The 26520-nt window shown below is 36.7% G+C and overlaps 1 protein-coding gene across 1 annotated transcript; it reads right to left on the bottom strand.

Moving 5' to 3' along the window:
• Window positions 1–1989: 1989 nt before the first annotated feature.
• abcd2 (ATP-binding cassette, sub-family D (ALD), member 2) lies at window positions 1990–14833 on the bottom strand. Its single transcript, XM_081363315.1, has 10 exons — window positions 13693–14833; window positions 12742–12922; window positions 12421–12542; window positions 10438–10603; window positions 10063–10157; window positions 8576–8721; window positions 4979–5124; window positions 4675–4759; window positions 4449–4574; window positions 1990–3945 (listed from the first exon to the last, which is right to left on the bottom strand). Exons 1-10 carry the CDS (start codon window positions 14635–14637, stop codon window positions 3729–3731), a joined length of 2229 nt encoding a protein of 742 aa, XP_081219441.1. The 5' UTR covers window positions 14638–14833; the 3' UTR covers window positions 1990–3728.
• Between the last annotated feature and the right edge of the window lie 11687 nt (window positions 14834–26520).

Below are 26520 nucleotides of genomic sequence, written 5' to 3'. Positions count from 1 at the left end.
GGAGAATGACATCACCAGGCCACGCCTTCATCGTGCACGTCAGACCACGCCCTCCTATCTACACCAAAATGACAGGTTACGTGGGACATGGAAAATATCCACTAAAATTTGCAATATATATGCAAGATTTCCAGTAGTGAAAATATCTAGTCTAATAAACACGTTTTGCTCCATTTATAGTCATTTGTTTATTAAATTATTTATTCATTTACTTTTGATTGAATTAATTTAAGGATCAAAACAAAAGGCTCTCGAATTCTTTGTATGGTGGTTGGCTACAGCGCCTTACAGCGCCTCCTTTTGGACACATGCAATACTGCACTTAGCAATGAGAGATTTCCATTACCCAGATGGGAGACGTACTGTTTGTCAATAATTTATACTATTCATTGGCTAAAATAAACTAACCAAAATATTTGAGAATAAAAATGGCAACAAAAAAAAGAAAAAAAAACACTTCAAAAAGCAAAACAAAACAAACAAAAACACCTAAGAAAAGTTAAAACAACAACAACAACAACAAAAGAAAACAAAATAATAAAACAAAAAACACTTCAAAAAGAAAAACAAAAAACTAAACAAAAAAGTAAAACAAAAGAACAAAAACAAACAAACAAAAAAACAAAAACCAAAGCGAACATCAAAACAAAAAAGTAAAACAAAACAACACTAAATACAGTTTTTCTCAGTCGCTTTGGTGCATTTCTCAGATCAGAAATGAAATTCTCAAAACGACTTGTTCAATCTCCATATCACCTGTCACTTGGGCACATCATAAAAGCAGTTTCTCATTCTTTTGAACAAGTTGCGATTGCTTTGGTACATTCATGCAATTGATTATGTACAATTGTCTGCAGTTTACATTATCAGTTGCTAATGCCATGTTGCTCAAAATGTATTAAATAGTTCTCTGTGCAATAGTCTTACCCCTCAAAACATCTAGTTCATCGCATTAAATGCAAAATGGTTGATCTAGTTGTCATAAACTGTCAAGCATATATTTTCTACACATTTCTATTAGACTTTTGTAAATGTGCCATGAATTGATGAATTGTGCAGGTGAATCTTGACTTTCACTAATGGAGAGAATGTAGATCAACCAATGAGAAACCAGTTCTCTGAAATAGCTCAAAGTTACATCTCATGAACCTTCAATTGGCAAGCATATTTATAGTGCTGCATACAAAAGCAAAGTTCTGCCTAAGGGGTCTTTCCTGTGTTTGCCTTTCTAATGTTGTATTTTCGCCTTTGTGCCCCATTGCCTATATATATATAACACAATAATTGTAAGTTTTTTTTTTTTTTTTTTTGTCAGACCACTAGTAAAAGTGTAACTGTGAATCCTATCCCGTCTCTTTCAATCAATAACTCATGTACAGTAGTGTGTAAATTTGTACTTTTGAAATGGATATATGGCATACAGAAGAAGCGCAGCTTTGTACATTTCAATACAGTAACTGTCATCCAAACTGTTGCCATAGTTTACATCAGGTAATACTAACAGAGTGCCGTGTTTTATTGACAACATGACTTGTTTGTGAACAATGACACAATGACTTTTTATCCTGATGGCACTGACATGTTCATTGACATACATACTTACTTTTGAGAGCTGAACTAAAGATTTTGAGTAAGTTACAGGCTTTTGCAGGTAATCCAATGTGTGGTGCTGTTTGTATGAATTGTTTTGAGAATGCACATCCATTGCAAATATTAAGGATGATTTGAGAAAAACTGCAAAAAAAAAAAAAAACTGCAAAAAAAAAGGGAACTGTTTCTACAATTCATTTTTAAATTGAATTTCAGTATCAAATTGTCATGCACATCTAATGTTAAAGTTATTGTTAGAATATTGTTTGACAGAGACAGGCCTACAGACATAATGATCAATAGACAGACAGATAGATGGATATTTAGACAGACAGACAGACAGACAGACAGACAGACAGACAGAGATAGATAGATATATAGATAGATAGAACATAATGTCTAAATTTTTGGTAGTATTTATTTTATTCACAGGTAGATTTTGTGTATGTTGATTGTTGACATACTTGACAGAGTCAAGTCTCATTCACATACTTTATAATTCAACTGTATGTTTACAAAAAAAAAAAAAACTCCCATATGTGTAAAAACATTACATAGCATACAGGCAAGGAGATATACAAACAAGTAAAAGTTCATTGTTTTTGTTCTCCAGTAGTTTCATAAAATGCAGTAATTTTGTAGTCTGCACCTCATTACAAGTATATCCAGAGGCCTCTTTGTGTTTTTCCTAACCTAATGATTTTATCCCCCATAATCCTGTTCTTCAGCCTAGGTCAGCATAGGTAATAATGTCATAGGCGATAATGGAATATCAAAAAAGTATTACATTTTTGGGATGGTAAAATCAAAACTTTGACTGATAATTGTGTACAAATATAAGCACACCCTAGTGCAAATTTAAGGTTGACAGCCTGTTTAATGCACAACAAAGTTGTTTGAGATTAGCGAAGCAAAGAAAACGTACCTTGTATTCAATAAAAATTTCCAACCAACTAGGGTTTAAAAAAAAAATGCAATTTTTCAGTATTTGAATAAGTTTTAAAAGTTTAAAAGTTTTAAAATGTCTATGTTGTATTTGATATTAAAATAAACACAAATATAAACATCACAGCTGTTAGACAAACTTCACAGTATATCAACCTAACTGAAGAGAGACATATGTGCAAAACATTTCATAACAACTAAATAATACTACTTGAGAAACATAGAACATGATGGCGAGCATATATCTCGTTTAGTCTGGTCACCCAGGATCACACATTCTCTAGCTGTTTGTCAGCTAGACACAACATAACCACATCCTGAGTCCTGTGCCCTCAGTGTGTGTATCCAGCATATTGTATTTGTTCATAATACCAGAAACCTGCTTTCTTAAACCCAGAGCTCCCCAGCTGACTCAGACAATGACCTATAGATAGTCATGCTTCAATTTATCTTTCGAGCTCCTTCAATGGTTGATTGCGTAAAAGCTGGTTTTGTAAATTACCTACATGATTTTACATATAACTAAATTTATAGTTTTTAACTTAAACTAACTTAAACTTTAACTACAATAAAAAATGTTTGACCACTATTTACCTATTTATCCTGTTATCACAGGACACATTTTTGTTTTCATATATGGAGGGAAGTTGTTTAGGTTAAAATATCAATAAAAAAAGAAACAATATAGCCTTAGAATTGCATTACCTAAATAATAACTAGCTGAAAGAAAGAAAAGAAAGAAAGGAAAGAAAACATACATCTTTTGAGACTTACTGTTTACCAACATCATTTATACAGCTGAATTATTGGGTAATTGGTTCAATAAAGTGCTGAAAAGGTATAATCAAAATAATAATAAAAAAAAAAACGTTTTGTGTTTGTTGCCTACATAACGCAAAACAAAAAAGTAAAACAAAAGAACAAAAACAAACAAACAACAAAAAATAAACAAAGCAAAAACAAAAGTAAAACAAAAAAGAACAAAGTAAAACAAAAAAAGCAAAACAAAACAAAATAATAAATAAAAAGAAAACAAAAAAACAAAAAAAACAAAACAAAAGGGAACAGTTTCTACAATTCCAATTAAACTTCCATTTCTGTATCGAATTGTCATGTATACACATAAAATGTTAAAATCATCGCAAAATGTTTTAAAAATACCAAAACGAACGTCAAGCATCTCCACGTTTCTTTTACTCCTCATTCTTGTTTTCCGCCGTCTTTAGGACCGAATCTTCGCCCAAGATCTTACACAGTTCGTTCAGTCTGAGCTGCATCTTCGGTATGCCTGCGAGCTGAGACTCTAAGCGCTGTTTTTCCTCCGTCAGCGAAAGCCGTGTGGCTGTATCTAACTGTTCGAACCGCCAGCCGCCCTCCCCGTCAAACTGCAGCAGGTGTGTGTGGTATTTCCTGTGGATGGACATTTGAAGAAATCCAATGTATAGTTTATGTATGTACAATGCATCGCATGCACTTTTTGCTGTAGTAACTAGTAAAATATTCCCTCGAGGACAACGATTGCAAACAAATTCCCTACTAATTAATGTTTCTTCAATAAATACTTGCATTCAAATAAATAAATACTACTGTACTTTCAGATAAAGATATCACTTTGCATTCATTAAGTACATTAAAAATCATGTTGAATTATACTGACTCCTAAAGACATTTTGGCTACGTTCACACTCTCCATTTTTGTGATTGACAGCCATTTGGTTTCAGGTGTGAGTCTTGAAATGTCCAGTTCAAACTGAAAATGTACTGAACTGGTGTGAGTTTGGTTATAGAATGTGGTGTCACTCCCGTAAATAACTGAACTGTGTGTAAACGTAACCATATTAAGGATCACATACATGACTGGCAATCGTATTCTGCTGCAGTGTGAAGAGCTTTTAAAGTTTTATGTTTCTTACCATAGAGAGGGTCTGTGAGTGATGGAAAGCAAGGAAATCCCAGCATCCTTTGCAGCTTGAAATATTTTACCCTCTACATCAATGCTGACAGCACTGGTGCATTCATCCAGTAGAGCATACTTGGGCCTGAAAAACAGGTATTAATTATATTGAAGAAAACAAATCAACAAAATTACAAAAATATGTGTATATGTGTATGAAAATAATATGTGCAATGACATCTTACTTATGGTAAAACATACGTGCCATTCCCATACGCTGCTTCTCTCCTCCAGAAAGAACATCTTTCCAGTCCATCTCTGCATCCCATCCTGCGACCAGACACAAGAGTAAACTACCTCCAAAACATACTTTCTATTAGACTAGAATAGATTTTTGTTGGCCTTTCAAAATAACTATGATGAAATGTCTTTTTTTTTTTACTGGTGGAAAGCTTATTATACAGCTCACAATAATTCTTTCATGGATAAAAAGGAGATTGTAATGGCGAAACACTGGAGTCATGCAAGGTGGGAATTACATGTACAAACCTCCTTCGCGGGTAACTATGTGGTTTAAATTGACAATGTCCAGAATGACTTCCAGGTCCTTGTCTCTGTAACCCTTGTCATGCATGTCATCCAGAGAGTCGGGGTAGATGACCTGGTCTAGTAATGTCCCGACGGACATGTATGGTCTGGAGAGATGGATAAAACATGTTTACTGATATTATATCAGGTAGACTGAAGTTTTTAAGGTTGTGTGGTATTACATGTGCGGCAGATTGATTGATTGATTGATGGAATATTTACAATATTTACATATATAGATAAATTAGCTAGCTAGCTAGCTAGCTAGATAGATAGAGTTATGTGGGTAGCTAGGTAGAGCCAGACAGACAGACATGGATGGATGGATGGATGGATGGATGGATGGATGGAGTACACCCCTCACATTTTTGTAAATATTTTTATTATATCTGTTCATGGGAAAACACTGAAGAATTTACATTTTGCTGAGTGTAAAGCAGCTTGTATAACAGTGTAAATTAGCTGTCCCCTCAAAATAACTCAACACACAGCCATTAATGTCTAAACCGCTGGCAACAAAAGTGAGTACACCCCTAAGTGAAAATGTCCAAATTGGGCCCAAAGTGTCAATATTTTGTGTGGCCACCATTATTTTCCAGCACTGCTTTAACCCTCTTGTGCATGGAGTTCACCAGAGCTTCACAGGTTGCCACTGGAATCCTCTTCCACTCCCCCATGACGACATCACCTTGTGCTCCTCCACCTTCCACAGGTGCTCAAAAGGGTTTAGGTCTGGAGACATGCTTGGCCACTTCATCACCTTCACCCTGAGCTTCTTTAGCAAGGCAGTGGTCGTCTTGGAGGTGTGTTTGGGGTTGTTATCATGTTGGAATCCTGTACTGCGGCCCAGTTTCCGAAGGGAGGGGGATCATGTTCTGCTTCAGTATGTCACGGTACATGTTAGCATTCATGTTTCTCTCAATGAACTGCAGCACCCCTGTGCCAGCAGCACTCATGCAGCCCCAGACCATGATGCTACCACCACCATGATCGACTGTAGGCAAGACACACTTGTCTTTGTACTCCTCACCTGGTTGCCGCCACACACGCTTGACACCATCTGAACCAAATTAGTTTATTTTGGTCTCATCAGACCACAGGACATGGTTCCAGTAATCCATGTCCTTAGTCTGCTTGTCTTCAGCAAACTGTTTGTGAGCTTTCTTGTGCATCATCTTTAGAAGAGGCTTCCTTCTGGGACGACAGCCATGCAGACCAATTTGATGTAGTGTGCGGCATATGGTCTGAGCACTGACAGGCTGACCCCCCACCCCTTCAACCTCTGCAGCAATGCTGGCAGCACTCAAATGTCTATTTTGCAAAGCCAACCTCTGGATATGATCCTGAGCACGTACACTCAACTTCTTTGTTCGACCATGGCGAGGCCTGTTCTGAGTGGAACCTGTCCTGTTAAACCGCTGTATGGTCTTGGCCACCGTGCTGCAGCTCAGTTTCAGGGTGTTGGCAATCTTCTTATAGCCTAGGCCATCTTTATGTAGAGCAACAATTATTTTTTTCAGCTCCTCAGAGAGTTCTTTGCCATGAGGTGCCATTTACAAAAATGTGAGGGGTGTAGGGCTGTAACGATATGCAATATGAAACCAAAATCGCGATCCACAGATCCACGAACCAGTGTCGCGGTGTGAGAAGGCAGAATCGCGACACACCCCTTCCAACTCCCCGTCCAGATCCAATGCTACCACATCTTTAAATTACTATTAGTATTATTTGAAGTTAACATTATAAAATACGTAGACCTACACCACAAAACTAGTTGAGGATAAATTCTTTAAAATTGGGCAATTCCAGCGTTATGGACGTGACATTTGCAGTCAAAACTTGAAATATAAATTCTCAGAAAATAGATTTAATTCCAATCTATTGAAAAGTCTGTTTATATAGTATCCATACTCCCTTAATAAAGGAGTCCAGACATTAGAAAAAATATCTATCTACACATGCGTTTTATATTTAATATGAGGGAAATACACATGCGTTATGGGCGTGACACAAAAAATCTTTAACTGTTAAGTGGCAAATCTGTGAATTACACTGCACAAACCAAAAGTAATACTCCCAACCGGATGAAGAAGGGTTGGCTCTCCACAGAACATAAAATATTCATTTTATTTTAATTTTTGTGTTCGCATTTATGAGGACAATGTTCCGGGCATGACAGTTCTCCGTTGCGGACGTGACCGCTCAAAGCGGCACTAAAAGACTGCTTTAAAACCTTCACAGAGACCTCAAACAGAAAGCACAAAACCTTTCTTTAAAGTGAATTTTGTTTTGTATTAATTGTATCTTAATTTTAATCAATGTTTCATCAACCAATTGCCTGGATTCAATAAATAAGAAGTAAATACAGCAGACAATAGATAATCACGACACGGAGGCGCCGGCGCGTGAACTGGAGCTCGTCTCATAAATGAACCGAAACTCAGCATATAAGGTGGCCTACTTGCCTCACAGACCAGAGAAATATATCTATAGAAAAGAAGTTGTTTATTTGTTTAATGTTTACTTACTTGATTTGTGGTTTACGGCACAGACAGTAAGCCTCAGTTCCCTCAGTGTGAAACAGTAGCCATTTAATTTACTTTGTAAATGTAAGAGAACTTGATTGAAGAAGAATTTTCAACATGCTCGAATCATCTCCACAATGGAGTTTAGTTCTGTTTTTTTTATATATATATATAACACAGAAGTGTTATAACTTTGGCTATTTATTTATTTTACTTAGGTATATTAATTTGCATAGTTAATATTGTTCTTTGGTGTAGTGTTATTTAATAAAAATATATTTTCTTCCCCTCAAAATCTCTCTTTTTTTTCTTCCCTCCAAAAAGAATCGAGGTTTGTATCGAATCGTGGGTCAAAAATTGTGATACGAACTGAATCTTGGTTTTGGTGTATCGTTACAGCCCTAGAGGGGTGTACTCACTTTTGTGAGATACTGTATATAGGTAATATAGGTAGCTAGGTATAGCCAGACAGACAGACAGACAGATAGATAGATCGATCTCCCCTCGACCTGTATATAAAATATTAACCGCTGCGCTTGCACCTGCAGTCCTCGGTAAATATTTCACTATTGAGGACTCTGGTTTCTTTCACTCAGCAGTTCACAAAGCTTTAGTTACACTGTCTCTGACTCTGGTTACAGCAGTCAAATCCTTACGGTGCAACGTCTGCAAGATGGAACAGAGATGAAGGACAGTAGCTCTGTACTGAAACTACAGTAAGTGAGATATTTACCTTAATGTGCCTTAAGTGCCGATGGGAGTGGAATGTTATAAATCACTTTGCGTGATTCATTTAAATACTCTCCTCCCATTAATTTTGCATCTGAAAGGGAAACTCCTACAATATGAAATAAGATCAGCCGCAAAAATCCACGCCTTTTCAGCGCTAATTTTTCACTGCGTGTCTTTAGTAAATCTAGCCCTAGGTTTTATAAAAGTGCCTGAACAGTTTGTGCTATGTGAATGCCGGTGTGTAATACTGCTGATTCTGAAGAGGTGTGTGTGTGATACCATGGGTAAGTGTTGTTCGTACCTCTGTGGGATGTAGAACATGTGCTCAGGAGAGGGTTTATGCAGTAGTCCGCCGTACACGGGCCACAGGCCACTGAGGATCCGGAACAAAGAACTCTTCCCACATCCGTTTGGCCCCGTGATCAACAAATGCATCCCTTCCTCTACCTGCACACAATATCCAGTTACAGGTAACCGAGTACAGTTCACATGGTTAAGTAAGAGGTGTATAACTTAGAGCAAGCTACTTAGATAGCTAGACAGACAGACAGACACAAAATAAATCATTCTAGTTTGAGCTCATGTGTGAACTAAAGACATTCAAAAAGAAAGTGTGGTCAGGTGATTCATATATATAACAATATTATGAGTAATTTTATATATATTTTAATATATAAAATACTTAAAGGGGTGGTTGATTATGATTTCACTTTTCTAACTTTAGTTAGTGTGTAATGTTGCTGTTTGAGCATAAACAACATCTGCAAAGTTCAAATCTGCAAAGTTCAAAGCAAAGGGAGATATTTTCTTTTAAAGAAATCGTTTTTTAAGGACTACAACAAATGGCTGGTAGGGACTACACAACATTCTTCCCGGGCTAATGACATCACTAACCCTAAAATTTACATAAACCCTGCCCCCAGAACGCGATTTATAGATTATCAAGACAGAATACGCTAATCAATGACTAGAAGATAAGCTACATAAATTCACCAACTAACCATTCAGAAATGTTGTCTACATGTTGCCACTTCTTCTTGAGTCTCTCCATCTTTGTCTGACTCCGGTTTTAACATAAAAGGCTAAATGATGGTGAAATTTTCAGTGCATGTCTGTGTGAGTGCAAGCAGTTGAAGCTCCGCCCTCTGTGCCAGGAGCAGCAGCTCATTTGCATTTAAAAGAACAGACACAAAACGGTGCGTTTTTGCTCACCCTCAAAAAGTGACAATTTTAGCATGCTATATAAAAATATCTGTAGGGTGTTTTGAGCTAAAACTTCACATACACACTCTGTGGACATCAAAGACTTATTTTACATCTTGTGAAAAGGACATTATACCACCCCTTTAACATTGATTTGATTAATTGTATGTTTGTATATTTGGAACTTGATGGACACATAAAGATATGATTATTAATAACAAATTAATTAAGTTGCCATCAATGTAAACACAGCTTCAAATTAAAAAAAGACTAAAAATAGCAAAATTAATACTATAAATAAATTGGATATCAGTTTAATTCTGTATCGTCACATTGCTTGTCAACCACAATCAACTAAACTTCACTTTGCACAATGCCAAACATTCCCATAACCTTGTCTTGACTTGTTCAAGACACTTCATATTTCTGAGTTGCATGTGCAAATATTCTTTGCCCACTGATAAAACCAGAAACACATCTATGGTATCAATGTACTGTGTAAAGTTGATAGTAAATGGTATATTTGTGCCCAGATGTGTAGTATTAAGAGTAATTGATACAGATGTTTATTCTTGTTTATCTTACCTTGAAGTTCAAGCAGGACACGACCACATCTCCATTAGGAGTGATTATAGGCACATTTTCACAGACTATACCTTTATCCACATCAATCACTTTGCCTGCAAAAACAGTAGAAAATATAATAAGACAACGTTTTAGAATATTCAGAGGAATAAAAATCTCATTAAAATTTGGTCTATTTTAAACCTATATGATTTTCTTCTGTGAGCACAAAAGAAGATATTTTGAAGAATGTTTGAAGAACCATTGACTCTCATTATATGGAAGAAAAAAAAACACTAAAACATTTCTCAAACCCTCTTTTATGATCCACAGAAGAAAGAGTTTAAACATAAGGGTGAGTAAATGATGAGCAGAGCTGCCCTTTATTCACTAGACCTTTGATTTCCAGAGGCCCGTCGATGTGCATCTCAGGTCTGTTCCCGCTTATTATCTCCCCTGCAGTCGAGGTGGCAGATGAACGTTTGTATATTCCCCTCTGGACTTCATCAAATACCGAAAACATGTTGTGCACACGTGCCGTATAGCCTGCTAACTCTGTGACCTAAAGCACACAGAACAAATGTATGTGATTAGAGTGATAGTGAGACATTTAGAGGTCGGGGTGACTCAACATCAGATAGCATTGCTCAACTGCTGTTTGTCAGGTTCAAAGTAGGTGACCAGGTATTTAGGCCACTTATGTAAAAAAAAAGCGCACTGAAATTTCTGCATCTTATCATCAATAATGCTAATCAGCCTTCATTAAACCCATTGTGTGAAGTTTAAGATCAATCCCTTTGCACAGTATTGGCCTGAATGCTTAATCTGATCCAAAGCACGTGTTAGGAAGTGTTTAGCAAGTGTTTTTCCTTGTTTAGGCAGACACACCACATCCCAAGAGCCTCGGCAAGAAGCATTGTGCTTTCCTTTGGGAACTCAATGGAGTCAACAAGAAAGATTTTTTCCTGAGTTGTTAACTGACCTTTTAAAGGCTTTAGGAATCTAGAAGTGCTTTTCCATTGCTAGCTTGATGTGCTCTGCTATACGCAAATTAACAGTGTTTGCTAATCCAAACATTACTATTTCTCATACTAAAATGTGATGTCACGGAAGTAGTGATAGATGTTTTCTTCCGTATTGAGACATACATTCGAACGAAACAGATTTTTATGAGGTAAAAAAAAAAAAAAGTAGGGTGGACTTGGTTCTATTCATCTGTAGTTGATTGGATGGAAGCAGATCTTAATGCAAACGTGAAGTCAATTGTAAGAAATAGGCAGGTTTAAGTGGACAAAATGATTGGAGAAATATTGAGATTCTGAAGATGAAGATTATATTTTGTACTCCTTGTCTTAGTGACAGCAATAGTATAGCAATGGCCTAAAAGCATTAGCCTAGCTCCGCCCTCCTACGTACTTCCGCTCAATTTTCATTTTCCTTCAGTACTCCGTCTGGGTTTGCGGTATATTCTTGGGTTTTCTCCGGGGAATTTTTTAGCGGTCCAATCAGCGAACAGAGGGAGTGTCTGAGAACGATGAGGTTGAGGTCGTGCGCTAGTTCGAGTTGTAGGGTTACGTCACGACCAAACGTTAGCGATTGGTTGTGGCAGATCCAGAGTGGCTCTGGGCAGATCCAATAGAGCTTCAACAGAGTACCCGCCTTCAAGGAAGTTAACGCTTGTCAATGGAGAGTGGCCAGACTGTGTGTACAAATGAAATGTACGAGAGTCTGGTAGGACCAGGCTATCAAAGCATAGCGATATGATAAAAGCCACATACTGTAGGTACGACCTGACAACATGACAGCTGGTTTTACACTAGCAAGCACTGACTGCTCACATTTACATTTCTTGAGAAAATGTTAATTATTAACAAATCACATACATGTGGGCTAGCTGACTTATAATTAGAACACAACATGTTATTTAAAAGGTCTGAAATAGCCTGATGCTGTGCTTTATAGTGTCTTTCGTTGTAATGGACACATGCAGCATCTGTGAAGCGGGTCTGACTGATGCTCTCTGTTCAACAGATGGTGGATTAAGTTGCCCAGCAGGCTTAGTCAACAGAGTGGCAGCTGATACCAACACTGATCACTAGCCTATAGCAAAGATTCCCAGCTTTCACTGCTGCGTGACATCACATCCTTTGTGGTTTCAGTTCTTAGAGGCCCTTGCTGTTGCACTGCTATACAATAAAAGAATACATTAAAAAAAGTGTGTGTGTGTGTAAAATAATAATTGTTCTTTTGATTTTGTGATGAAATATGACTCTGACATGCTCCTTTGTGTTAATATCAAGAACATCCATATTGTTTATGATGATTAATGACTGTAAAAATAAATGCAAGTGAACAAAAGGAACATGTTTCATTTTTTACCTCTTTATAAGAAGACATGATCCTTTCAATGGCATCGGCCCCTGAGGCCAGAAGATTGCGTGCTGTTGTGAAGGCCTCTGTTCTTTCACTCACCAACACTTGCGTCTGACCATCCGCCAGCTCTGGATTGGAAAAATTACATCTTTAAGCAAAGTGCTACAGTAATGCAATATATATATATATATATATATATATATATATATATATATATATATATATATATATATATAATAAAAACATATACAGTATATATCACAGTACTTGCAATGAGATTACATACTATATACTGTAGAACTACATAAAACTGGACTTCCGCTTTACCATTGTCAGCAAAGCCAGTTGCAGTGATGATGGGCACTGCGACCATAACCAGACCACATCCACTCCAGACGTACTTCATGAGGAACTGCTCGATCATGATGTACCACAGACGTTTTGATAGGATGAGGTTCATCTGCTCCGCCAGGGCACTGTAACACTTCTGCAGCTGCCTCATCTCCACCTGCCACATGATAACACCCAAAAGATATTTAATCTAAAGGCTTTCAAAATAAGTTTTGCCAAACTAACATTCTTAAATGTGTCTTGACAAGTATTGTTATAGTTACATATAGTTATATGAATTTCTGAATTTGTCAATTAACTTTAATTCTACTTCACTGTAAAAAGTGATCAGTTGACTTAAAAAGTGAGGAAACCCATTGCCTTAAAATTAAGTACATAAACTTCATGCATAATTGAAAAAATTAAGTTGTGTGGAAATGATTAGCAAGTTCACATAACTTAATTTTTTCAATTATGCATGAAGTTTATTTACTTAATTTTAAGGCAATGGCTTTTTTATACTTTTTTTTTTTTTTTAGTTAAATCAATTGATCACTTTTTACAGTGTTCCTAATCCGAGTACCTCAATTTTTTATTTAAACTCAGGAAATGAATTGGAATTTAAAAATGGATCCAGTTCTGGATAAGCTCATTTCCAGCACTTAAAAAAAATGTTTTAGTAAATCACAATTATGAAATAAAACTCATTACATAAAAAGCTGAAGTAAAACCTAAGTTGACCTAAAAAGTTAACTACACATATGAATGATGCATTTCCTCATCTTTTGTATTCAGGCACATGTGTGCAGTGTTTCTCACACGGTCCCTATAACAGTACCCTATAATAACTCAATAGGTAATCACAATTGCACTATATATGATTGATGCATTTCCTCGCCTAATACCCTTCCAAAAGAGCAATTATATATGCATGATGCATTTCCTCACCGTGTGTCCCCTATAGAAGGCGATCTCCTCTGCATTGGCTATGATTCTGGAGTGCACATATCTTAGGTAGCCCTTTCTGTGCGCCTCCTCCGCCACCAGTTTACCGAACTTTGGCGAGCAGGCGCGCAGAACCTTGGCCGTGGCGAACACCACCAGACCCGCTAACAGAGTCGGTCCGGTTGCGTTCGCACCCCGAGATCGCGCGGTCTGTATCAAAGTATATGAAGTCAGTATCACGTCCAGAATGGGTTTGGTGAGGTTTGAGTACAAATGCGCAATGGACTGCGAGAACATCATCACATCTTCGGTCAGAGACTGGTCCGGGTTCGCCAGCCTCCCGTCCATGTTACTGACCTTATAATAGGTTTGATTGGTGAAATATGTTTTATATGCATGATCTACCAAGCGCGTGCGGAACGCGAGCGCGAGCTTGCACTCCAGATAACGGATCGCGCTGTTGACGAATGTGGCCGGGATGGCGATCAGAAGCCATTTCATCAGTTTGATCATGAAGCTCCGCGGCTCCTTCTCTACGATCGTTTTCACTATTTTACCGTCCAAACCTGCCACGTAAATAGACAGAAACGTCCGTGAAACGAGAGCTACTGAATGTAAACATAGTAAACCCAGTTCTTTGGTTACAAACCTCGGGAATACGATTTTAACCAGATCAAGAATCTGCTTGAAGAATTCCGCATTGATACCGGGTGATTTACTAAGACCAGACACAGTCTCTGGTGTAGCTTTATGAATAGGTATCAATCCATTCTCGTGTCCTGGTGCAGATGTGCTGTTCCTGGTTGTTTTCCGTTGATTTATTTGTTTGCAGATGATGGGGTAAAGCGTTTTCGCCCCGTATACGGCGGCCGCCAGGAACACCGCTCTTTTCGCCGCAGTGCTCTGATTCCATTTCACTTTTGATGCCGCATGTAGGATGTTGCTCATTTTTTATCCTGCTTTTACGAAAATAAGTAGTCTGCAATCTTCAATTTGTTCCGAGCTACATCCATATGGTCATTCAATGCCTTAAATTGAGAATATATACATACAATTCATGGCACCGTAAGGCTAAAACAGCACCGCTAGGTAGATGCTTCCGTCATTTGGGTTTTCCTCATTGGTCACGCCCCCACTCCACGCTGATTGGCTGCCGCACTTGACGTATGTAAATATAACGGAATGGTCTGATCTATCCCATATATCTTAAACGAACAATTATTTGCTAAAAAGTTAGTAATTTGAAATACAAGTAAAACATTGGAAATTACGAATTTATTGATTTGGTTATTTTGAAAATAACCCTTGTAATTAGTATGGTGTTTTTTTGGATGTCTTGTTACAGCTATCTGTAATTTTTTTATGTTGTGATAAGCATTCAATAAAAAAGAATCGTTTTAAAATGCCTCAGTTTTTTTTTATTATTGTCATCCAGTGTTGTATGATTTCCTTGTTATTGTCAGTTTATTTTTAGAGAGAGGCATCTCAATAATATTATTAGTGATACAATCTTAAACGACATTTTCACGCCACACACGAACAGTCTTGCTGCATTAAGACGTCACTCACATTCAGCTATTGAGAAGTTCTCGCGCGCACAGCGTGAGTACGTTCGCGCCGTTATCGCTTTCTGTTCAAATTAAGATTATATTTTATCGGTTACTGTTCTTGGCATATGCCTAATACTAACATAAACTGGAAAGTTAACATTTTACGCTGTCAGTGTTTAGTTATCTGTAGAGAGCGAGAGACAGAGGGAGAATTTATAACCGCCTCAGACTGACAGCAACATGAACTGGGTCGGAGGATCTCGGTCAGTGCTACTGCTAACCTGCTACCTTAATTAAACTCACTAATAACTGATTTTATATCATTCTTAACTATACAGTTACAATTTCTAAGATTTCAAAGCAAAGATGTTATCAAAATTACTTGGTATTAAGTAATTAAGTTTACAATTCATCTAACGACATCTAATCTTAACTAACCAGGAGCAGGTGTATGAAAAACAAAGAAGACACAATAAAACAGAGAGTGAGTACAATTAATCGCTTTAAACCACATATTTAAGACGTTTTAAACGTTAAAGTGACTAAACATTTATAAACTTTAAAGTGACTAAACATTTATAGTAGTACATTTGAACTATAACTTCCTTGTAAACAGGCCTACACAAATTTACTACAAATAGCCTATTTGTCCGGTTTCACAGACAAGGCTTAAACCTAGTCCCAGACTAAAATGCATGTTTGAGCTGTTTTTACTGAAAGCAACTTTCACTGGCTTATCTTAAAATATGTCAGTGCCATTGTTTTGTCTCAAGGTCACATCAGTAATGTTTTCTTTTTTTAAGACACATTTTAAAAAGCGACTTAAATGTCCAATTTGAACTAAGGCCTTATCCTGGTTTAATCTAAGCCCTGTTTTTGAAATCGGGCCTTGGTTGGGATTAAACTAGGGTAACAGGTAAATTCCCTGCAGAAAAAAAAGACAGATAAAACCAGCCTAAACTGGTTGGCTAGTCTTAGGTGGTCTTCCAGCCTGGTCATAGCTGGTTTAGCAGGATTGTTTTTACTACTTCTTTAGATGGTCAGGCTTGGAGATTAGCTGACCAACCAAGTAAAACCATTTTAACACCAGCTTGCCCAGGCTGAGAGACAGTTTAGACCAACTACTTCCATCTTAAACAAGCTAAGGCCCCATCCACACTACTGCGTTTTAGTTTAGAAACGGAGAATTAAAATGAATACGATCTCCGTCCACACCAGCGTTTTAGCTGCGCATTAGAATTGATCTCCGTCCACATTAAAACGACTGAAAACGCGGATCACGTGACCATTCACCAACACTGGGCATGCGCGTGCCGGTGTAAACCTAGAGACTTTCAAACATAGACTGTAAAAAATGCTTTCAAACATCAAAATGTCATTTATTAATATGTATTTGTGTCAAAATGACATATAAACATCTTTTCCTATTCTATTTTGCCTGGAAACGCTTCCAACAACTTGCGTGTCGCATGAAAAATAGGTCTATTTCTCGCATGCACGCGTTTACCGCGCGAGCCACGCCTGAGACGCGGCAGTTTCTTACTGTAAGAAACTGTTCCAGCGGGTGGAGTTTACTGGTACTGAATATTACCTGTGTATACTCCATGACTGATGACACCCAATCATAGAGCCGAGCGTGAGCCTCTGCGTCATCGTTTCTAAAGTCCTCTGTTTTGACCCGTCCAGACTAAAACGCCCTCCGGAGATTCAAAACGGAAAAAGGGGTCGGCAGCGTTTCTAAACTTCTCCGTTTTGGGTCTCCGTTTTTGCCGTTTTAGTGTGGACGGGAGGTGCAAACATAGCAAAAGGTCTCAGTTTTTTAACGAAAACGCAGTAGTGTGGACGGGGACTAAGACCAGCTAACCAGCTCTCTCTCTCTCTTTTTTCCATAGTTAGTAGTGTTTTATTTGATCTGAAAGCAATTCTCTGGTAATTCTCTGTTCCACCTCAAGGCATTTTTTCAAAAGCAAAGGATGAAGAAAAAGTCAAATATTATGGACTCAACCAAAGGACAAAACTCTGGCAATATGGATCTGCTGACATTATTCATAGTCAACCAGATTGCGTCAAAGAAAGAGAAAACCGGTACAGTCATAGTGCACTTACAAATGAACACATAGCAAACATGCTTTTATATCCTTTTAATAAAGACATGTAAAATCATGATATGTTTTGTTTTGCAGGCAAACCAAAAATAAACCCTTTGATTGGTGAAAAAAGAACCAAAAAAGCTTTGAACGAACCCTTAGAGTTACCAATGAGCCCTTGCTCTCCTTCAAAACTGAACCTAGTCATCAGTCAGCCAAAGTACAGGTACATTTTCAATAGGTTTGTTATTCAATCTTTATTTCCAAATAATTTCATCTACAGCTATTTGGTATTTGTTTCAACAGTGTAGACACACCTGGTTTCAAAATCAGAAAACATCGCCTTGCTGAAAAATTCAAGTTCAAGCCGGTAAGGATGACTAAAGTGGTCACTACCACAAAATAATTCACCTATATTCCATTAACCAGTCATTGACCTTATTATTAAAGGAGCTGTATGTAAGAAATGTATTTCAATTAATCATAAAATGGCCCTGATATGTCACTAGACATTAAGAAATCATGTTCATTTCAAATACTTATATCACTGACAACAGTATTCCGGCCAGGATATTGTCATTTAAAAGTGAAGTTGCAGCCCTCAACTGATGTTGATGTTGTCATGTTGTGTTTTGGCCTGATGCGCCACCCTCCACCTATCTACCAATCACGAAGTCAGTAGTGATTCGGCATCCAGGTTGCCAGCTCTGCTCTAGTACCACAGCTACGTATCAGCCTACGTTCCTGCTGGATCCTGCAGCCTATCTGGCAACCTCGAGTCAGGGAGGAGGGGATACACCGCTCTACAGTAATTTGAAAGTGATTGCAGTACCAGTTTTGGCCACAATCTTACATACGGTTCCTTTAACTTGTCATTATTAAGATTTATAGTATTTTGTATATAAAAGTTAATTATCAAGGATTATATAAAGGCTTGTTCTCCCATAGCTGTCTCCTGTGCTTGAATCTAACCTGTCCGATGCCAGTAGCTCAGAAAATCAATATCAGCCATCCTCAACTTCAAATGGCTGCTCAGATCCAGTCCAACCCAAACCAACACCACATGTACCGTCCTCCCTGCCATCCAGGGAAAATCCTGACAATAATACTCATCAGGTCTATTGATATCAAGTCAACAGTTTGTGCAACACAACCTAGTAACACAATTTTTTACAGTGTATGTCTCTACAGTATGTGTCATTCTCTCAACCAACAAAGCTGAACAATCCATGGACCGTTGCATCTAATGAAGCTCCCGAGCAAGATCTGCCTCACAACAGTCCAGTGGTTGGAAATCAGTTTGAGAGCACATTACCAAAGTGGGTACTATGTTATTACTATATTCCCAACACAGTATGCCAGTAAGAGAATGGGTATGAGAAAGTACATATATGGAACTGTCATAATCTGTTGCAGCCCAGAAATGGAAGAGGATTCAGTGACCTCAGTTCTGTATCCACTGAGCAGTGAACAACCGGAGGAGCCACTGTTCATAGATTTCAAGGACATAGATTGTAAAGGTGATAATATGGCTTCTAGCATATGTAGTTACAGGGAGATACTAGAATAAAAAACTTTCAGTATATATATATATATATATATATATATATATATATATATATATATATATGGCTAAAAAGTATCAGTAGTAAAAATGACACAAGTACTCAGTGTATACCCAAACAGTGCAAAGACAAAAACATTTCTATATTATATGATCAGCAGTGTCTAAGTAGTCTAAGTACAAATTGCTCACATGATCTATTTTATGTAGCAAGTATGGTAATACTATGAAACATTAACCGTAACTCGTCTAACACATTTGATTGAAATGTGATAAAAAACTATTTTTGGTTACACTTTATTTTAAAGTGTCATTGTTACAGTGTAATTATATATTTAAGTACTGCTGAGTAATAATAATTAATTACATGTACTTACTATAGGGTTAGGGTAGGATTAGAATTTGGATGATTATGCATATGGATGATTAATTATGCATAATTAACTGTTATTGCTATGGTAAGTAAATGTGACATTTGTTACAAAGACACTGTAAAATAAAGTGTTGCCCTATTTTTTAAGTCAAGTTTAACAAAGCAAATATATCAACAAAAATATCAGAGACAAATATTAGAAAAAAAAAGAAAAAAATCGTAAAAATATATATATATATATACTGTATGTATGTATAAAACACCCCTGACTATTATGTAATGTATTTTAATATGCAATATTTGAAATTGTCAAGTCACATTTATTTAAATAGTGCCTTTTACAATACAGATTGTTTCAAAGCAGCTTTACAGAGATAACAGGAAAATAATGCAAAAAAAGTTTGCTTCCAGAAGAAAATAGTGTCATAGTCCAGCTTAAGTAAGTTCAGTGATGTTTCATTTTTGTTTTAAACAAGTTATTATTTTAGTTTATATATATATATATATATATATATATATATATATATATATATATATATATATATATATATATATATATATATATATAATATAGCTGCTCTGGAGTAAACCGTGATGTCATCGTCCAGCTCAGTTCAGTTCTTATATAATAGTGTCAATGCAGGAAGATCAATATTATTGTTGAATATTAAATTGAATGTAAAATTTAATGTCCCTAACTAAGCAAGCCAAGCCAATGGCAACAAAGGTGGAAAAAGGCGACAGTTGCAAGGCAAACTTGTAAAAATATTGTAAAATAAAATTGTAAAATATTATGCAATATTACATTTACTCTTTAAAGTTAATACAGATTTTGAGTATTTATAGCATTTAGTGTAAATAATTGTTTGTGAGCTTCTGAGAAAATACAGAAACAATGTTACATTTGACTGACCTACTCAATCAGTAATATTTCCAAGCCTTCATGAGATGTCCAGAGTACAGTCAGTTGGTATTTTGATTCATTGCATATAATGTTCTTTATTATTCTCATTTCTTATAGAGCTTGCCTCAATTAGTTCTTATGACAGATCACAAAACATGTCCAATGATGAGCAGTTTTCAACACAGGTATGAAAAAACAAGCTTGAACAAGTTTAGAAATGAAAACATATTAAAAAAAAATGTGTTTATGAATATTTTCTATCTTTTACATAATTTCGAGCATATGGTTACTTCATTAATACATAGATTTGATTGGTTCATTTTAGAAATAAAGTAAGGGAAAGGGTGAAAAACTATAGTGACAGCTACATTAGTCCTATCCAGTTGCATAGTGTCCTATTAGTCCTGCATTAGTAGGTAAATACTGCCTTCTTGTGGTTGAAAGCAACATAGACATACAGTAAGTTATTTTTTATTTATTTTTTCAGGAATTTGAAGGTACTGACTGCAACACATGTAAGTTTTATGGTTATTGTTATTATAGATGAATATATCGTTTTAGTGCTCAGAACAATACGTTTTATTGTGTTTCAGCAGGTGCTGATGGTAGAAATGTCTTTGTGCACGGTTGTGAATCTCCAAAAGGAGTTTATTTCGGCCTAGATGACGTAAGACAAAAACTGTTGTGAAACTGTGAAATTCACCCATTCAATTATTTCTTTATGACCATTAAATTGTCTCTTGATGGACAGGAAGAAGAAGAAATGGACCTGCGCCATGCTGAAGATCCTCTCATAGCAAAGCACTGTTGCTTATCTGTGAACAATTTGACAGCAACACATTTACAAGCTCCATCCTGCAATCAGGAGGCAACATTTTGCAGTGATTCTCAAAGTGAGGTAAAATCCAGAGTTTCAGACATGAGACAAGTAAACTGTCGACAAAAACTCAATGAAAATCAGTTTGTACCTTCTCATCTGCAGACAGAAGCACAAAGGTGTGACAGGGATCCTCCAATAACCTTGAATAAGGGGACACAAACAGAAGCTTTATCTAACTGTGATGTCTCAGTTCAGTGTTCACTTATTCATCACACCACATCTGTGTCTTTCCCCACCGCTGATCAGAAAACCAATGTCCTTACCACAAGGCAGCAGTCTTTTCATTTTAATCAGATGCTCAATCCAACTACACTTAGTTCTCCGAAAGATGGCCACAAAAGAACAGGAAATAGTCCCTCAGAGGCATCAGCAGCAAACAAGCAGGCACAGAGACATCCGAAATCACAAGCAGACTTCTCCCTCCGCAAACTTCGCAATCGGAAGAGCACAGGAGGAGATATGACGTCAGTTTTGAAACATCCTTTCTGCAAAGCCTCAGGTACAATAACTAATCCACTGTGAAACCTCACAACATTTTTTTTTGTGAAAGTTTCCAGATGATTCTGATCAACATGGATGATTTTAAAAGAATAGTTCACCTAAAAATTAACATTGTCATTATGTTCACACCTTCATGTATTTTCCGAAATGTTCACGCTGTTCTTTTCAATACAAACAAGACAACAAAGCTTGATAAAAATTTGTGAATGTATGACTCATGCATCATATTGCAAGTCTTCTGAAGATGGATTCAAATGTATTACTTATATTTATCTTTTTTGAAAGTAATGAATACTTTTATTCAGCAAGGATTCATTAAATTGATCAAAAGTTAAAATAAAGATATTAAAGGGATAGTTCGGCCAAAAATGATATTTAGCCCATGATTTACTCACCCTCATGCCGTTCGAGATCCATATGTCAATCTTTTTTCAGACGAACACATTTTCAGTTATTTTAGAAAATGTCTTAGATCTTTCAGTGGTTATAATGTGAAGCTATGGGGTCCACCTCATTCAAGTTCCGAAAATGTGCATGCATCCTTCACACAAGTAATCCATCCGGCTCCAGGGGGATAAACGAAGGCCTTCTGAGGGTAATCCGTGCGGTTTTGTCATAAAAATATACATATTTAAAACTTTATAAACGAAAATAACTGGCTTCCGGTAGCGGTCGACGCGTGTTCACGGAGATTGATGCTGGCGTATGACGTAGGACGTAGCGTAGGAAGCGTCGTGACGTAGAACGAACGTCCAAAGTAGTCGATTGCCGAGTTCACGCGCATAGGTTTAGTTACCTATGATGACGCGCGTGAACTCGGCAATCGACTACTTTGGACTTCAACCGAAAACAGGATGTAAACAGGTATTTGCGCTGGCTTAAATAACATCATTTTTATACATATCTTTTACATCTACTGCAGTCAGATCCACTCGTGTTCACTCAGAAGGAATCACTCACATTTTCTGTGCACTTGTAATGACACATCAAGGATGTTAAGAGCCTAAAAGCAGGTTTAGTACTTGCCCCATTGAAGTCAATTGACTGGAGTTCTCCTTTAAGCATCTAAGCACATGGTCTAAAGCGCACAGCACAAGTGCACTTAGGACGTGTCCGAATCCACTTTTGCTAGTTTACTTGCAATAAACCAATCAGAATGTAATTTCCCATTTCCTTTAAAAGCCAGTTGCACTCGTGCCATGGCGGATTCGCTATTTACATGACGGAATTAGCAAGCGGAAAGACTTGAGCACTTCTCCAGAGAGCAAACGGATCCGCTCGTGTGCGAGGTTAAAGAGCGCAAGCAGACCATCTACGGGACAATCCGGATTTCACCATATCTTTATGTACAAAATATTTATCTTTTAGGGTGCTTTCACACTAGCACTTTTGGTGCGCACCCGGGTTCGAATGACGTCAGAGTTCGGTTCGTTTGGATGATGTGAACGCTGTCTTCCGAACTCTGGTGCGCACACGCGAACCATAATCGAGTCTGCTTAAAGGACAATTCCGGTGAAAAATGAACCTAGGGGTAATTAACACATGGTTACCGAGTCGATCGTTCCCTGGGATGCGTTTTCATGATAATCGAATGTAAAGAGTTTTATCTCTAAAAACAGATTAGCTTATAACACTAGTATATGGGGCACCAGAGTAAGTAAAAGTAAATCGCTAGTTAATACCACTAACAAGGCTCAAAATAGCCTCACACTAACATGGTAGCATAATGAGGGTCCCTACATGCAAACCGAAGCATTGAGAACTTTGTAAGTGAACAGACAGTTTAATAAGAAGATACTTTATAAAGACAGTACATTACGCGTTTACAGACTGGAGTCATCTTGGAAAACAGTCCCGACTAGTCGAGCCACGAACGCTGTGCTAAGTTAGATTTCACAAACGTAATTCCTATCGACCAGGGGTGCGTTTCCCGAAAGCATCGTTGGCCAACTATGGTCGCAAGTTCCGTCGTTACCAATAGAGTTCAATGGACATTGCGATGAACTTGCGACCATAGTTGGCCAACGATGCTTTCGGGAAACGCACCCCAGCTCACTTAGCACGGGGTTCGTGACTCGATTAGTCGAGACTGTTTTCCAAGATGACGCCTGCCTGTAAACGTGTAATGTACTGTCTTTATAAAGTATCTTCTTATTAAACTGTCTGTACAAAATGCATTTGCTATTTAAACAAATGATAACTGCGTCAGGCTGAAACCAGCAGAAAACACTTGCGTCTCGCCTGGCACTACATTATGCCGGGTGTATGATAGGGCCCTTATAATGTAACAGTAAATGTTGTTCTTTTGATTGACTCAATGATTTCTGAACGATCATGTGAAAATTCAGCTTTTGATCACAGGAATTGTAAAGTACACTAATAGAAATATTAAAATAATAAAAAATGTATAATATAAAAATACAGTTTTAATAATAAAAAAAAGTAATAATACTTTACTAGTAAATACTACTAGTATTTTTGAAAACCATTAGAAACTGACCCCAACAGTATTGTATATCAGGACGTCAGAATGTAATTTACCCAGAATGAACTATTCCCATTTCATATTATGATATTGAAGGTCGAATAGTACTTTTTTTAAATGTCTTTTGTTTACTCCAGAACAGAAAATAGAGGAGATGTGGAAAGCTAGAGTGAAATTATCGAGGTGTGACAGCCCTCGTTTGGAAAGTGTGACGCGAAACCCTGTCAAGGATGTCAGGAGAATCTGTGAAAGAGAAGAAAAATTCACGGCAGAGAAAGGTGTGAACTGGGTCTCCGAAGAGACAGAGAAACAAGAAGCTGCTGACATTCTGCTGACCTAAAGCACAGAAAGGATTAGACAGTAAGCAAAATAAGATTTTGAAAAATCGATTGTTCAAATTTGATGCATGTAGGATTGAAAACCCAAATCCTAACAATATTGTATGTTATGTCTTTATTATTATCTCCAAGTACATATTCAAGTTTTCAAAGTTCATATATTTAGTTTTATATAATATAAATCTAGCAACAGTATACAGCAACAGTAATCAAATACTGTACAACACAACATTTGTCCTGACTAGTTTCCATTAATGGTAGAAACGCTGCATTTTGTTTTTCACATAAAAAAAAAATACATCCATACACTTAAAACAGATGTGTTCATTGGTAATAACACAAAGGTTTATTGATGGAGAACCTCCCAAGTACAATCTAAAATTCAAATACATCTGGTACACATGAAACTGCTCAATAAATCTCTAAATTACATCATACATATAGACTGAAACTTTTCTAATCTCTCTTCTTGGACACGAATAGAAGCAATATGTTTTTTATGTTAGAGTTTTTATTGGTTTGGAATAGTTCACCCAAAAATGTCTTTTGTCCTTTTTGAAGATTGGCCTGCCTTTGTCACTATATGCTTTCAGTGTACGGAAAAGAGCAGCTTTAACATTCTTCAGAATGTGTCCTTTTTATGTTCTACAGAATAAAAAAAGTTTTGGAACGATGTGAGGGTGAGTAATTGATGATTGAGGGTGCATTTGTGGGTGAACTTTTCCTGTAAAATCTAAATCGATATAATGTCAAACATTGTGCCAATTTAATTTGTGCTTCTCTCAACCAAATTAAGTTTTATCCAATGGAAAATGTCAAATTACACATGATCATGTACAGTATCTGAACAAAACACATTACACAAGGCCTGATGTGCACATTTATGTTTCACTGAGCAAAGTGAAACCTTTAAACAGGAACTTGAGCAAATTATTGGTTGCTTTTATGAGAGCCATCAACTTGGTTTTGATAAAGCTACAACCACAACATAGAGATTTTCAGGCCAGTTTGGCACACTTTGATGTGTATTTGTCTATTTGTATACTTACGAAGTAGCACAAAAGAACAATGGACATTACAGTACTTGTCGAAACGGTTATTCTACACTGTTTCATGGACAAGACCAACTGCGAGGATTTTGTACACTAGGCTATAAGGAAGACAAATTAAAATTATAATAAAATATATATATATTTAATAACAAATCATAAAATTTTAAATGTAAACATTTAAATGCAAATAAATAAATAAATAAAATAATAATAATGAAACAAACTGATATAAAAAAATGTGAAATATTTTATAAGGCCACAATACACTATCACAGGAAAACTGCAGAAAGCTACATCTGACTTTTTATGTGTCAATGATCTCTAATTCTACAAACATGATGGTTCAAATGACAAAATAGTCAATGGTACTTTAAAATCAAGATGGTGAAATATGAATCGCATATTATCGTGTTGACAAATAATGTTTATTCACTGCAATTTATATTTTGTTGATATTCAGGGAGTCACATTTTATTTTAATTGGTTTTGATTCATTTATAGACTAGTCAAAAATTCAGACATACTTGAATGCCCATATAGGCAATAGGTGGCTACTTTGACCAATCTGAAATATATAGAAAATAATGATTTGTTGAATATTTTTGATCTCTATATAATTCCAACACTTCCATTGTTAATATTTTTGATGACTTTACTATTATTCTAAAATACAATAAACCCTTTTCACATTTGTAGGGTTCTCAGAACTAGAAGTTGTCAGTGTGGTGAACGCAAATTGCAGCAAATATAATTTTTTCATTCCAATTTATATGTATAAAATTTGCTTTGTGTTCACGCTTAGACATGATATTAAGAAAAAAAAAATATTCTGCATATATATTACTGCATTTACAGCTAACATCTCATTTTACATAAATAAGCAGAGGATATTCATCTGACAGTGGAGGAACAAGCCAGAAACATACTGACAATATTATAAAAGCTGACATGGCACTGCGTGTTTGTTTGTGTGTGCTCTACAACCCTGTTCTTGCCATCGCGGTGAACGTCTGGATGAGAGAGGCTCAACCTGACCAATACAGTGGGCGGACCTGACGTCAGGGTTGAGCAATGCTCAATCGATGCCGAACCAGAGG

The sequence above is a fragment of the Scardinius erythrophthalmus genome (genome assembly GCF_964197995.2).
Source record: "Scardinius erythrophthalmus genome assembly, chromosome: 4".
Classification (NCBI taxonomy): domain Eukaryota; kingdom Metazoa; phylum Chordata; class Actinopteri; order Cypriniformes; family Leuciscidae; genus Scardinius; species Scardinius erythrophthalmus.
This window is presented reverse-complemented; position numbering and strand designations above follow the sequence as displayed.

Excerpts from the sequence above, each read along its gene's own strand:
- abcd2 (XM_081363315.1), bottom strand. The coding sequence starts at position 14,637 with ATGAGCAACATCCTACATGCGGCATCAAAAGTGAAATGGAATCAGAGC. Across the intron at positions 4,575-4,674 it reads GCACGTATGTTTTACCATAA|GCCCAAGTATGCTCTACTGG; the intron begins GTAAGATGTCAT and ends CCTGTTTTTCAG. Across the intron at positions 3,946-4,448 it reads ACTCACAGACCCTCTCTATG|GAAATACCACACACACCTGC; the intron begins GTAAGAAACATA and ends GTCCATCCACAG.